The 13,114-nt window shown below is 43.7% G+C and overlaps 2 protein-coding genes across 2 annotated transcripts; one reads left to right on the top strand and one right to left on the bottom strand.

Moving 5' to 3' along the window:
* The first annotated feature begins 374 nt into the window (after positions 1-374).
* On the top strand, positions 375-4,290 carry LOC104449502. Its single transcript, XM_010063680.3, has 5 exons — positions 375-1,416; positions 1,835-2,296; positions 2,816-3,193; positions 3,276-3,343; positions 3,829-4,290. Exons 1-5 carry the CDS (start codon positions 778-780, stop codon positions 4,037-4,039), a joined length of 1,758 nt encoding a protein of 585 aa, XP_010061982.2. The 5' UTR covers positions 375-777; the 3' UTR covers positions 4,040-4,290.
* A 6,353-nt stretch (positions 4,291-10,643) lies between these two features.
* On the bottom strand, positions 10,644-12,339 carry LOC104449501 (transcription factor MYB8). Its single transcript, XM_010063679.3, has 3 exons — positions 11,907-12,339; positions 11,663-11,792; positions 10,644-11,490 (listed from the first exon to the last, which is right to left on the bottom strand). The coding sequence occupies exons 1-3, from the start codon at positions 12,037-12,039 to the stop codon at positions 10,848-10,850; spliced, it is 906 nt and encodes a 301-aa protein (XP_010061981.2). The 5' UTR covers positions 12,040-12,339; the 3' UTR covers positions 10,644-10,847.
* Positions 12,340-13,114: the final 775 nt, after the last annotated feature.

Below are 13,114 nucleotides of genomic sequence, written 5' to 3'. Positions count from 1 at the left end.
ACTGTCAAATAAAATCAAATTTAATTGTATCATGAAGGCGTAGGACGGCTGAGGCGTTCGCACGTGGGGTCCTCGCAATCAAACGGGTGGACGACACGTGTCTCCTTTACCTGTCATTACGGCACTTGATTAATGTAATCACCCCCTAGTTAATGACATGTTTCATGCGGGGCCCCCCTACCAAATCACATTAACCCCCATTCCTGTCCGGCGTGGCCGACCCCGGATTTGTCTCTGGCTCTGTCCCAATTTTTCTCTCCGTACCAAAAGGGCAAAGATAAAGTAAGTAAATGAATAAAGAAATGAAAGAAAAGGAAATTCCACCCCATTTGTTCTTTTATAATTTAATTTAATCCCCACCGTATTCCCCTGGTCATGTCCGGTGGTGGAGGACAGACCAACGGACACAGAACCCCAGACAATCCTCAAAAACCCTAAAGTTTTCCCTCCATCCTCTTCTCGCGCAACAAGAATTTACCAACGCAATCCCGGTTCTGTCTGTGTCGTGTGTCCGGCTGTCCTCTGTCTCTCCCCTTCCCTCCAAACCCTAGCCAGCAAAAACCCTGTAAAAGGCCTCTCCTTTGCTCCTCTCAGTACGCAGCACTGTCCATAAGCATTAGCAGCAGAGAGAGAAACGTTCAGTTTCTCCCGCCTCTTTCCTCTTTCGCTCTCTCGAGTTCAAGCAAAAAAGGAAGTTTTTTTTCTTCTACTTTCCTCTCTCTCTCAAATTCCAGTGAGAAAAAAGGGAAGGAAATCGCGGTGAGATGCGAAGACGCGATGCGGAAGCTGTTAAGCCGAAGCCCTCCTGGCCCTATCCTCCTCTGTAGCGCCGCTAAACCTCCCATTACTCTAGGGTTCAAGTACAAGACCGCCGCCAGTACCACAGCAAGCTTCGCTTTCCATAAAAGCCCTCCCTTTTCTGGGTTTAACGCTCCCGTTCGCGCAATGGGTCCGCCACCCGGTGCGCTCCCAGCTGCCGGCGGCTGCGGCGGGTCGGCTCTAGCGGCCGCCCTGTCCAAGAAGGCTTCGGGCTACGTCCCTTCTCGCTCCTACTCCACCAGCTGCGGAATCTGTCGATGCTCCATCCAGAACACGGCGCCCTCGCGGGCGTGGGTCGTGTTCAAAGGCGGCCGCGGCAGGTCGTGGCAGAAGTGGGTCCACACGGGCTCGGAGGGGTCGTTCTCGGCTTCCGCCGTCGAGGGTTCGAAGAATCTTGAGAAGGGTCTGGGCGAGAAGGATGTGATGGTACCGGATGAGAAGGCAGCAAGAGTGCAGAGGAGGCAGAAGGAGCCCGCTAGCGTCGCTGGTAACGTGGATTTGCTGACGATTCCGGGCGTGGGGCCAAGGAATCTGAGGAAGTTGGTGGACAAGGGGATTGCTGGAGTCGCTGAGCTCAAGCAGTTGTACAGGGATAAGGTGCTAAAATAGTGTTTTTTTTATTATTTCTAGGCTTTCTCGTTTATCCTTTAAATGTCAATTTTAGGGGGCAGAATGAGATGCGCCTATGTTTGTTATGCTTCCTACCCGGCTTGCTCCTTTACCTTCTCTTGAGTTACTGTGTGCCGGCGTTTTATTGCTTGTGTTTTATCCAAGTCTGCTTGTTATTCTGTGAGCTTGGACTTTGCCATGAAGCGCTGATGTTCGCGGTTATGTAGGTCTACTTTTGAAGATTCCACAAAGTTTTTGACTTCAGTTGTATATTGATTGTGGTGACCGTATGTATTTGCATGTATGCTGACTGTATGTACTTGCCTGGAGTTTATGACTATAATCCTCACCTCTTGTTTGCTCTTCTGTAATTCTCTGCTGATATAAGGACTCTGTTAACATGTAGTTCTTTGGGAAGTCTAGTGAGGGGATGGTGGAGTACTTACGAAGTTCTGTCGGAATCATTCACAAAAACCATGCCGAGAGTATCACTACCTACATTAGAGAGAGTGTGGAGGAAGACTTGGAGGATTCTGACATGGAAAATAAGCCAGCACTGAAGAAACGTCTCACTTTCTGCGTTGAGGGGAACATAAGTGTTGGCAAGACGACATTCCTTCAAAGGATTGCTAATGAAACGCTGGAGCTGCGTGACCTTGTTGAGGTCGTTCCAGAACCTATCAATAAGTGGCAGGATGTTGGGCCTGATCACTTCAATATATTGGATGCTTTTTATGCAGATCCAGAAAGATATGCCTATACTTTTCAGAATTATGTGTTTGTTACAAGGGTTATGCAGGAGAGAGAGTCATCTGGCGGGGTTAAGCCACTCAGACTGATGGAGAGAAGTGTCTTCAGTGATAGAATGGTTTGTATTTTGTCAAACTTTGGTCAATCATTCTTTTTTCAGCTATTGCCTGCAATCTGTTGGTTTATGTTTTGTCACAAGTCTAAAAGTTGATTAACGGTCACCAATGGACGCAGTGGATGTAAAAGATTAAATTAGAAAAAGGATCTAGAATATTCAGAGAAGTCTCTCTCTCAAATAAGCTAGCCACGGGTATAGGTGTTCCAATATTTTTGAAATTCCCTCTATTTTCAGATCACCCAATGATGGGATATGTATATATATTTTTTTTTCTGTTTATAAAGCTATGGGTTTGTCTTTACATCTATGCTACATCCAGAATCTCTTGATTTAAAAATAAAATTGATGCTAAGGATGTTGGCAAGGTTGACAGCTAGTATTCCTATGATCAATTGAAAGCAAAAACAATGATAGATTCGGATTCTTTGTCTGTTCCCTTTCTTGCCTAGCTACTAGTTAGTATGAAGACTGACTCATTTTGGAATGTTGATGCATTAAATAATCTTTTGCTGAATACAGGTCTTTGTAAGAGCTGTCCATGAAGCAAAGTGGATGAATGAGATGGAGATCAGCATCTATGACTCATGGTTTGATCCAGTTGTCTCATGCTTACCTGGTCTCATCCCTGATGCTTTTATATATCTGAGGGCAAGCCCCGATACTTGTCATAAGAGAATGAAGCTTCGGAAGAGATCCGAGGAAGGTGGAGTTTCCCTGGAATACCTCCGAGACTTGCATGAGAAGCATGAGAGCTGGCTTTTCCCATTTGAAAGTGGGAAGCATGGAGTATTGTCAGTGAGTAAGCCCCCTTTTCATGTTGACAACTCGTTACATCCAGGTATAAGGGACCGTGTTGTCTATTTGGAGGGTGATCATATGCACTCCAGTATTCAAAAGGTATGAGTGATGTCTTATTTTTCGCAACTTTACCAGACTTGTGTAGGCTTTTTCTGCTTATGGTTCTCTTCATTTTGAGCAGGTTCCTGCTTTGGTCCTTGATTGTGAGCCCAATATTGATTTCAGCAAGGACATTGAAGCCAAGAGGGAGTAAGATCACTTTTCCCTACTCAATATATTATGATGCATGCTACATGTTGAAGGTTTATGATGGTGCTGGTGTTGATTTTCCCCTACTGCTTCGTGTCATTGGAGCATTGTCGGGCCCTTTGAGGCCGAGTAGTACTGCACATCTCATGCAAAGTTTCTTTCTGCATTCATGAACAAGATCCTATCCTTGCAGTTGCTCTTTTTGTAGATTGGGAGGCTGGAAATTTTGCCGTTCTTTTTGTTCAGTGTTCTTTCCCTGTGTCGTTCTTCCCCCTCGAGTGTTTTATTTTAAATTAGGAATACTCGTTTGCTATGTTGTTTTCTCACGTTGATCATCCGTTTTTACTTGGTGTATCTTATCTTCATTTGTTCCTTTTTATGCTTCTCAGCATGAAATAATTGAATCTTTCTCATGTATCAAACTTTTGTTCATTGAGTGTGCTGATTCTGCCCTAAAGATAGACATTCTATTTGACTAATGTCAGGTATGCATCCCAAGTGGCACAGTTCTTTGAGTTTGTGAAGAAGAAGAAAGATGATGAGCCGACCAAAGTCGGAGAACAGCCGCAGGGTGGGCAGCAGCAGGTGTTGCTGCCCCACAGTGGTGGATTGTGGATGCCGGGTGGCAAACCCTTCCCTGAGTCAGCCCTTCAATCTTTGGACTTTAGACGAGCCATGTCTTTTATGTCTGGCTAGTTATGTTTGGTTTTCTACTGCATTGCCCCGGTCAATTGTGTTGTCTTGTGTTTTTTTATCATATGCCTGGGCTGGTCGTGATTCTGCTTGTAAAAAGGGCGTCTTTTCTTAAGTTTTTATTAGATGTGTAGAGAAAGCTGAACCCGTCAATTATCCAGTTAGGTGCTGTTAGGGTGGGTGAGTTTATGTGCTCTCCATGTTCAAAGTGTCTTGTTTATTTGTGTTGAAGATGTGCCTGGTGACTTCGCAAATTTCTATCTTGAGGCTGTTAGAGGACTGTCGAGTTAAAATACGGTGATAATCTAGAAAGGCCAAGTTTAAAAACAGACGTTAGGTAGCCTCTAATTGCAATGGGAGCAGAAGAGTCAATTTTCCGGAAATAGACCATCAGAAAGGGCGGGAATGACTTTAGCTCCTGCTGGTAGAAATTTGTGATTCTTGACATTGGCTAGCAAAATTTCAGTTGGGTTAATACCATGTACGAGCCCATCTAATATTAGTTGGTTTTTGACGATCTAAATGTAATTTCCACGCAAATTGGCCTGCCCTTATCGGGACTAAGCTCCTTATTGGGCGACATGGCGAACTTGCCAAACCATACGACCAGCACATTTCGTCCGTTTGATGCCTCTGCAGCTTCTCAGCATATGGGCATAATTAGTTGACGGGCTTTCAACCGCCAACATCGAATGTGGCCCATGTCTCGCCTTTGATTAGGGCTTGTCGCAACGGGACCGCACCGAGTGTTTTGTCTCATAGCGATATCGGAAAACGTCCCATCCCAACCGTGGATGACTGCTGGTGATGACGGCCATCAACTTCTCCTGGTCCGTCTGCCGCCATTTTTCCCTCTACTCGCCTGGCAATTGGAGCCGGCTGATTACGAGTCTTGAAAAGTACTCTTGAAAAGTACACAATATATCATGAGAGGTCACCGGTTTACCTTGCCATCCGTGATAATTGATTTTGTCCAAAGGATGATTGTCCATCTCAGTCGAATGGGGTTCGTTTGGGAGTGCTAGGCACTTTGGACACTCGAAGCCCTTTAGGCTAAATATTGAGGGCTAAATATTGAGTGTTTGGAAACAAATTTGAAATCCCCATTAGGCTAAAGTTGACATTCTCAAGGCACCGCCTTGGACTTTCAGCTTTCTTGACATACAAGAGGTACTCTTCATATTTTTATTTTCTTTCCAAACTATCCTCACTCACTCTCTATTTTTCCAGTTTTGCCCTTGTCATTGGACTATTCATCTTCTTCTCTATTGAGGTTGGCCGATGTATTGTGCGGTTGTAAGCGACTGTCGATGGCTAGATAGAGGTTGGCATAGTTGTGGTGGCCCAAGCGACTATCGTCGTGGCGCGACCACTGCAGGTCATGGCAAGGTCTAGGTCACTGACCTCACCGTGACTTAGATCTGGGGCGGCGCTGCGGGTCGCAGGGGGTCGCTTGACCCTGGGTGGTCTTCGCTGGTAGTCTTTAGGGGACGCTTGACCCTGGGTGGCCCTCCCTGGCTGTCTTCGAGGCTACTTGAGTTAGATGTTGGCCATTGGCAACAAATTTCGATTGCTGGCTGTTGCCTGCCCTTGCCAGTCAATTTTTTTTTTTTATTTTTCTTTTGATAATTTTTTTTATCACAAAAGTCCTTTGTAAATATAATATCTCAAAAACTATTTTGCTCAAAGATACTTCATAATGGACTTTTAGATTACAATTTAACAAACATAATTTGCATTTTGAAAAGCTCATTTAACTTAAAAAGTCCTTTGCATTTTCCCAATGGTTTTTCCCAAAAGTCCAACCAAACACACGCATCAAACATGTTAATGTCAATATGAAAAAATCTCCATATTGAATTGTGCATATGATGACATATACTTCATCAAGGTGAGTGTCTAGTCTATTAGTCTATCCATTCATTGACTAATGCTCATTTATGTAGCACAATACTAACACGCGATGCGACGTGACGCGACACGACATGTTAACACGTTATTTCTCAAAAAATAGAAAATTCCAATACGTTGTCTATTAAATGAGATAAATAATCATTTTTATGATTATTTCAATTTGATTTGATTCAAATTCACATATAATATTATAAAAAGAATAGTTTAGAATGAATTTACATTGAAAATTGTGAGTTACAAAAAGTGAGAGTCATAAGAGAAGAGAAGACTAGGTTTTTAATCTTTCCCCATTTATTATTTATTATTTCTTTTAATTTTTTTGCACTTTTACATTTTTGACTCCTTATTTATCGAAATTTTTTAAAATTGACGTGTCCATGTGTTGGAATTCTAGACTCATGTATCAGAGCATGTCGGGAGAGTTGACCGCATGCTTGTTAATTGTGTGTCTGAGTGTTGGATACAACACGAAAGTGTTGATACTTTGTAGTTATTCATGTATGTTTAGGTATCTAAATAGGCAAGTTCTTCATAGATCTCAAGTTGAGTGAGGGATGAGCATCTTGACATAGGTTTCATTCAGTTTGAGGGCATAGATTGATTGTCAATTCTTCCACGTGATCACGGTGTGCTTTACATGGTTCCGCACATTTGGTTTTTCATGTCCTTATAGTGATCGATGCGGTTCTAGGTATGTAATCTACCACAGCTAATTGATGCACAGCCTTTTTACATAGATCAATAACTTACAGTATAACAAATTGTGTGGCAGCAGAAGTCAGTTGAGGGCGAAAATGGATACTCAAATCATCTGTAGTATGCTTTCGATATTAGTCGGTCTTTAATTACATGACGAAGATAAGTAGAAGAAAGGGGATAGAAAGAAAAAGATACTCACCATATATTCATTTTCATATGCAAAACGTAAATGCACACTACTATTATGTACCGAAAAGAGAAAGGTATAGGGGGTCGACAACTTGACGCAAGCCCCTCTACAGGCAATTGGTTTGCAACTAAAATCAGCAGACCATGTGATATTTATCAACGCTGCTGCAGGATGACGTCAAACCGTGTCGCAAAAGGCCTAGTGATAATGGTTGGGACATCTGGACCAGAACATGTCCTTAAAAGGTTCCCTCCTGAATTGGATATCTCGGGAGGACTTCTCCTCACAAGCCATTTAAGGCAAATGAGGGGAGCTAGTATGGGATAGCATCCCCACGGGGCTCTCCGGCCACAACCCAACCGAAAGGAAGGGTTCGGATCCCACCTTGATCCTCGCGATGCCTTCCCCGGGGTTACCCGGGCGTGGTACAAGGAAATGATAGGGTGTTCCCCTCCCAAAAGGGACTAGGGAACACGTGGCCGGCCATACCATTTTTAGGAGGTGAAATGATTCGGTAGTTGCCAATCATACGCAATGCAGGAGAAGATGGAGAATTTTTATACCACGCGACAAAAGGGCGATATTGAAATGCCAAGTGAAGTGAAACACTTGATATGTATAATGATTATGTACCGTCATGTTGGCTTGAGCGTTAGATTCAACGGTATCACTCGATCAAGAGTATGCCCAGAAAACTGCATAATGCTTAGGCTTTATAATCTGAAGACAAATCAGCAGGAAGATGAAGAAAAGCATGTGGAGCAGCATGTGACTGTGTAATGCAATGGAAGTGCATGGACATGAAGCAAATTCCTAGTCTTCACATTTAAGTATCTTTTCCCACTTTTTAAGGAACGCATCATTAATGCAAACTGCAAACTGAGAACGTACGCACATGTTTGTTTGATTTTAAATAGCAAGAAAAGGGGTTGGATTCGGTTGAAAGGGGGAGGCAAGCTTAGCTAGCAACAGCAATGAGCTTGATGCTTCATTGTTGCAACCCCACAGTTGGACTTTCTTCAAAAAGGGTTCATTTTCGGTTGGATAACATAGATTATATATAGGAAAAAAAAGAACAATAATAAAGAAAAAGGAAAAAAGAAGAAGAAAAATCCCATGCCCATTAATTCAGGAATCTCATTCCCATTGCCTCCTCAAAGCACATGAGCACACTCCTCTCTTCTAGAAAGAATATGTTCAATAGCGCGACATTACCAATAAGGTGTTATTGAAATCATTGGAGGATGTCTTTTTCAGAGTTAAACTTTTCTCATAATTCGCTATTCAAATGAATGGTCAATCAGTTAATAGAGATATCACGTCAATATGTCGCGCGTGATGTAAATTATGCATTTTCCTCTGCTCTCTCGCCCTCATGACTCAACAGTGCCATCCACCCTACCCCCACCGCGGCGTCCCCCACCTAACTTTAACTAACCAACTGTTTGTTTTCTCCTACACTTCCTTGCGTCTTTCTTTTTCACGTATTTATATGGGCAGCAGATTCGGCTACCTACCCTCCAGACATGTCACATGTCCTCTCCCCTCCTTCTCTCTCTTCCCCTCCAATCAGACAGATGCTTACATTCCCATCCGGCATGGGAAATCAATTCTTATTCACAATAATTTCAATTTTCCCTTGCGTGTGATTCCCCCCCGCAAATGCCCCTACACACACTCAAACGTAGCAGCTTCAATCTCACACAATCAGCTGTACTTCCATTATTTTTCTCCTCTTTAGAAAGGAGTTGGTAAGCGTAGGTGGGGATAGATCCATCGATTTCCCCCTTGGACCCCATTCATTGAGATTCCTCCATACACGTGGTTCATCATTTAATATGTCACTCATCTCCATCTGATTAGTGGTTGCAGCTTGGTTGGTCTAACCTTAGATACTAGAATAGTAATTTCTCCTGCTTTTTGCATAACTAATGTTTCTAGAAGATGTGAACTAAACCATGGGTTTGAAGAACCCTTGATTTATGCTGTCAACCTCATCAGTCTTTTGTTATTAATTTCTCTGTAGTGCTCGGTGAGGACAAAAGGCAGGTTTTTATTCCACGTGAAAGCCGGTGAGCCGATTGAATTGACACATTTTGGAAACTTTATGTTTTTTTTTTTTTTTGCTTTTTATTCTTATTTTGCGTTAAGCTCCGTAAATGGCAGAGCAGAACTAGATTCATCGGACACTCTGTTTTCAACAGTCTTTTGGCTTTCGAAACAAGGTCATATTATAATGATAAATCAGCCTTCAAGTGCTCCTTTTTCTTGAGTTGATCTTACAGACAAGTATGGATCCGTGCGTTTGAATTGCACAACAATTTCACCAAAATTTCACTATTCTTCTCTGCTTTTTCGTGTCCTGGGAACATGCATCTTGTCTTGAGCAACTAATGAAGTTTGTTGGGTTACATCTACCAACTTCAATTTTCTTATGAGGGCCCTGATCTGGTGCTACAAAGGACTAGTAAGTCAAACTTTTCTGCTATTGGTAAGATTGTGGCTTGCAATCGCATGAGAATTTGGTAAGCATTTTGTGTCGAATCATGACGCTGTTGTTCGATCCATTTCCTAACTATTGCGCATGCGTCACGTTTGAACGAAATCATTGAGGACAATTTCTATTACTAATACGTCGTTCGTACACAACTCGAGAGTCACGTCTTTAAGTATGCACCAATAACATAAGGTTTGGTGGCTAAATTCATCATCTCATAGGCCAACTGAGCTTTGCATTGTTTAGAGTGCATCGTACCACTTTTTTTTTCCTCTCGAGTTTTTCGATAGTTTACAAGTTAAAATAATGAACTTATGTAAGTTTGGCAAAGATCATAGTCTATCAATTGCCGTTTGAAAGATTCTCGTAAGCTTATACGGAAGTTTGGACTTTTTGCTCTCAGGTCGGATTAATCGTGGGTTTTAAACGCCCAAAATGGAACTGAAATTTAATATAAAAAAATGCATCGAAATCCTTCATCAACGAAAACTTAGTTCAAGTTAAAGCGAGCTATAGTTTGAAAAAATGTTTGTGTTGGCGGTGGGCATTTGGACAAACCAGGGTGCTCAGCCTGCAATTCCATGTGCACCAATTGGAGACCTTTTGGTCATATCTCGTTGGTCTCGAAAGGCTAAAATTAGGCGTGCGCATGATGTGTAAAAACTTTTCTCCACTAAGACAATCCATTGTGGGCGAGTCAATCAATAATATAAAATCTCAAGTTACAAGAAGAAATTCTCCAAAAATGTTAAAAAAAAAGAAAAGAAAAAAAGGTTCTGCCAACGCATCAGTCACTAAACAAAAGGTTCTGACATATCCCTAACGTTGAGCTGTTCCGCTGCTCCTATGCGTTTGCCCCACCCGGACTAATCTGATGAATCCCTTTTGCACATCACATCATCCCCTATATCTAAGCTCTTTCAATCAGCATGCAGAATATGATAACCCACATGGACCAGACGTTGGTGTTTGGTGTGTTTGTTTGACTTTCATTCTTAACTTTTTTTTTTTTTTTTCTCCAGAAACTTTATTGTATGTAGAGATCAAGATGTAATGTAGGGTCATCGCCTGTTATCTGCCAGGACTCGTTTCATTCATAGTACCAAAAAGCTAAAAAATGAATAGTGATCATAACTTTTTATCTCCTGATGCACCAGATGAAACATCCTTTTGATTTCTTCATCTTTCTTGTCCCTCGCAGTCGTTTCCAACAAGTGAAATAAAAAAAAAAAAACAAAAAGATGGTCGGCAAGAATTTAGAACAAGTCGGAAGAACAAAAGGTTGAGAAAAAGGAGCAGAGAGAGAATTGAATCAGTAGCAGGTGCGCCATATCTGTTGCTATTACTTCAACAATGTCATGATGACAAAATGAACCAAAATGGGTGTGCTTGATTCAGTTCGGGCAGGTGACAGAAGCGAGTGAGCATCTATACTTTTAATCAGAAACATTACAAACTAGAGTTTTTTTTTTTTTTTATCTTCCCTTGTTCTTTTCTCCTTTCCCGAAAGACTATGAACCTAACTGTGCGTAGTATCCAAAGGAGCCGCCGTTGCTCTGGCAATTCCCACACATCCCGCCGCTCCGAGACCCCAACTGGCAACATAAGCACACCGCTGCTGCCGCAGCCGCCGCCGCCGCCGCCGCGGGCGTTGGCACGGTGAGGAGCGGGTAGGGGACCTCCTGAAGCTTAGACTCTGCCGTATTCGCAGTCACCGACGAGGCGTTGCGATTGAGCTCACGACAGGACGGGGCCAAGCCGATCGAGAGCTCCAAGTTGAGTTCGCTTCCGCCCTGGGCTTGCTGTCGGTTTCGCGGCGCCTTCAGCTCCTCGTCGGTGGTAGTGCCGCTGCTCGTCGTGCAGTGGTTGTCTTCCCGGAGAGGCTCTGCCTTGGGCTCGAGCTTCTCGCGGCCGTAGTAGTCGTTGCTGTGGGGCCTGCGGTGCAGGCTGGAGCTAATGAGGCTGATTTCCGTGACGGGCAAGGAGGGAGGGGAGGTGGCCGCCGGAGGAACGCCGGGGGCGGCGGAGTTGAGGGGCCGGTGGGTCTGGGGGTCGATTCCGCGGCTGACGAGCTTGCGCTTGATGTGGGTGTTCCAGTAGTTCTTGATCTCGTTGTCGGTTCTTCCGGGCAATCTCCCCGCGATCAGAGACCACCTGGAAACGAACGAAATCGATGGTAAATTTCAAAACTCGAACTTGGAGCGATTAAATATACAAAGGACGGCTCCGAGCAAAGAAACAGAGCGATCCCCCGGGAGACAAGAGCTCGTCAAGGGGCCAAAAAAAAAGAGAAGATTTTTTGAAGTCGATGGTAGGGGAGACGCACTTGTTGCCGAGCAAGCTGTGGAGCTTGATGATGAGCTCGTCTTCTTCCTCGGTGAAGTTGCCGCGCTTGAGGTCGGGGCGGAGGTAGTTTATCCACCTGAGCCTGCAGCTCTTGCCGCACCTGAGAAGCCCTGCAGCGATCGAGATTCCCAAGAAGAACCCGGTCAACAACAAAAGACCTCCATTCCCGTTCTTGAAAACGAAAGAAAGAAAGAACGAAGAAGGGTAATCTTAAGAGGGGTTACCGGCAGATTTGGGGAGGGAGCGCCAGCAACCTTCGCCGTGGAGGCGGATGTAGTCGATGAGGCGCTGGTCCTCTTCCTTGGTCCACGCGCCCTTGTTGGTGTGCGCCTTCTCGCAGCAAGGGGATCGTCCCATGTCTCGTGCGCGCGCGACCCTCTGTCGGGTCTCCGGTCCTTCTCTCTTTCTTTCCTTCTTTCTTCTTGAGGTGATGGTGCTTGAGCTTGATTGATGGCGTTGGAGATTGGGGGGCGTGGGTGCTTGAAAACGCAACAAAAGATGGGGGAAAAAAAAGGGAGGGAGGGAGAGAGGGAATGGGATTTGATTCGGGGTTGGGGGAGTTGAAAAATAAGTGGTGGGTGGGTAGGAGAGAGGGAGAGCGCCAATAGACTCGATCCCGGTTGCCCTTTTGAGGAAGGAGGGAAGGAGAGAGAGAGGGAGATTTGACCGATTTGATGAGAAAGACAAGTGGTCACAAGAGAGATGGGGCTTTTGATAAGGTAGGTAGCTCTACTTTTCACGTCACGTACATGGCCACGCGCCCCCCCACCCCCTTCTCTCTCGATATTAATAATTGAGTCCGGAAGTTCGAATTGGAGGAAGAGCTAGGGATGAAGCCGTGGCCCATGCTTCAGGTTTTCATGGATTTTGCTGACCACGCATTTATAGAGAGTGAAATTCGCATTTCGATCTCCTTGAGAAAATTATGTGTTCTAGTGCTGGTCTTTTAATTGGGATTGGCAACACCCACCGCCGCCGCCACCACCATTATCATGCATTTCGTCAAAATTTTGTATTGCACTTTCGGTACTCTATCATGTCATTTAGTATGATAATTTTGAGGATCAATTTTAATGTCTTAGTGTATTCATAATATCGTTCTTTAGTTAACACACGTGGAGCTGAATGCATGAGCAATGCTAGATGAACAGGGCACTTGCAAAGACTAATAAACGAAATTCCATGGGTTGAGTAGTGAGGTGTTAAGGCTCCATAACATTATTAGATGAACAACCTTTGATGATGGATCACACAAAATCTCATATGTCATTGCTCTCTAAACAATTTGTACATATAGTCTTACTCTATTTTATATATATAATTAACATCAAACATTTGCCTATACTATACCAAAAAAAAGTATGATATTAAGTTTTATTCTTTGATGTGTGTTTTGATGCATAGAGTGATCATAATGCAATTATAAGAAAAT

This window comes from Eucalyptus grandis, chromosome 6 (assembly GCF_016545825.1).
Source record: "Eucalyptus grandis isolate ANBG69807.140 chromosome 6, ASM1654582v1, whole genome shotgun sequence".
Classification (NCBI taxonomy): Eukaryota; Viridiplantae; Streptophyta; class Magnoliopsida; order Myrtales; family Myrtaceae; genus Eucalyptus; species Eucalyptus grandis.
Note: the sequence above shows the minus strand (reverse complement) of the source record. Positions and strands in the feature narration are given on the sequence as shown.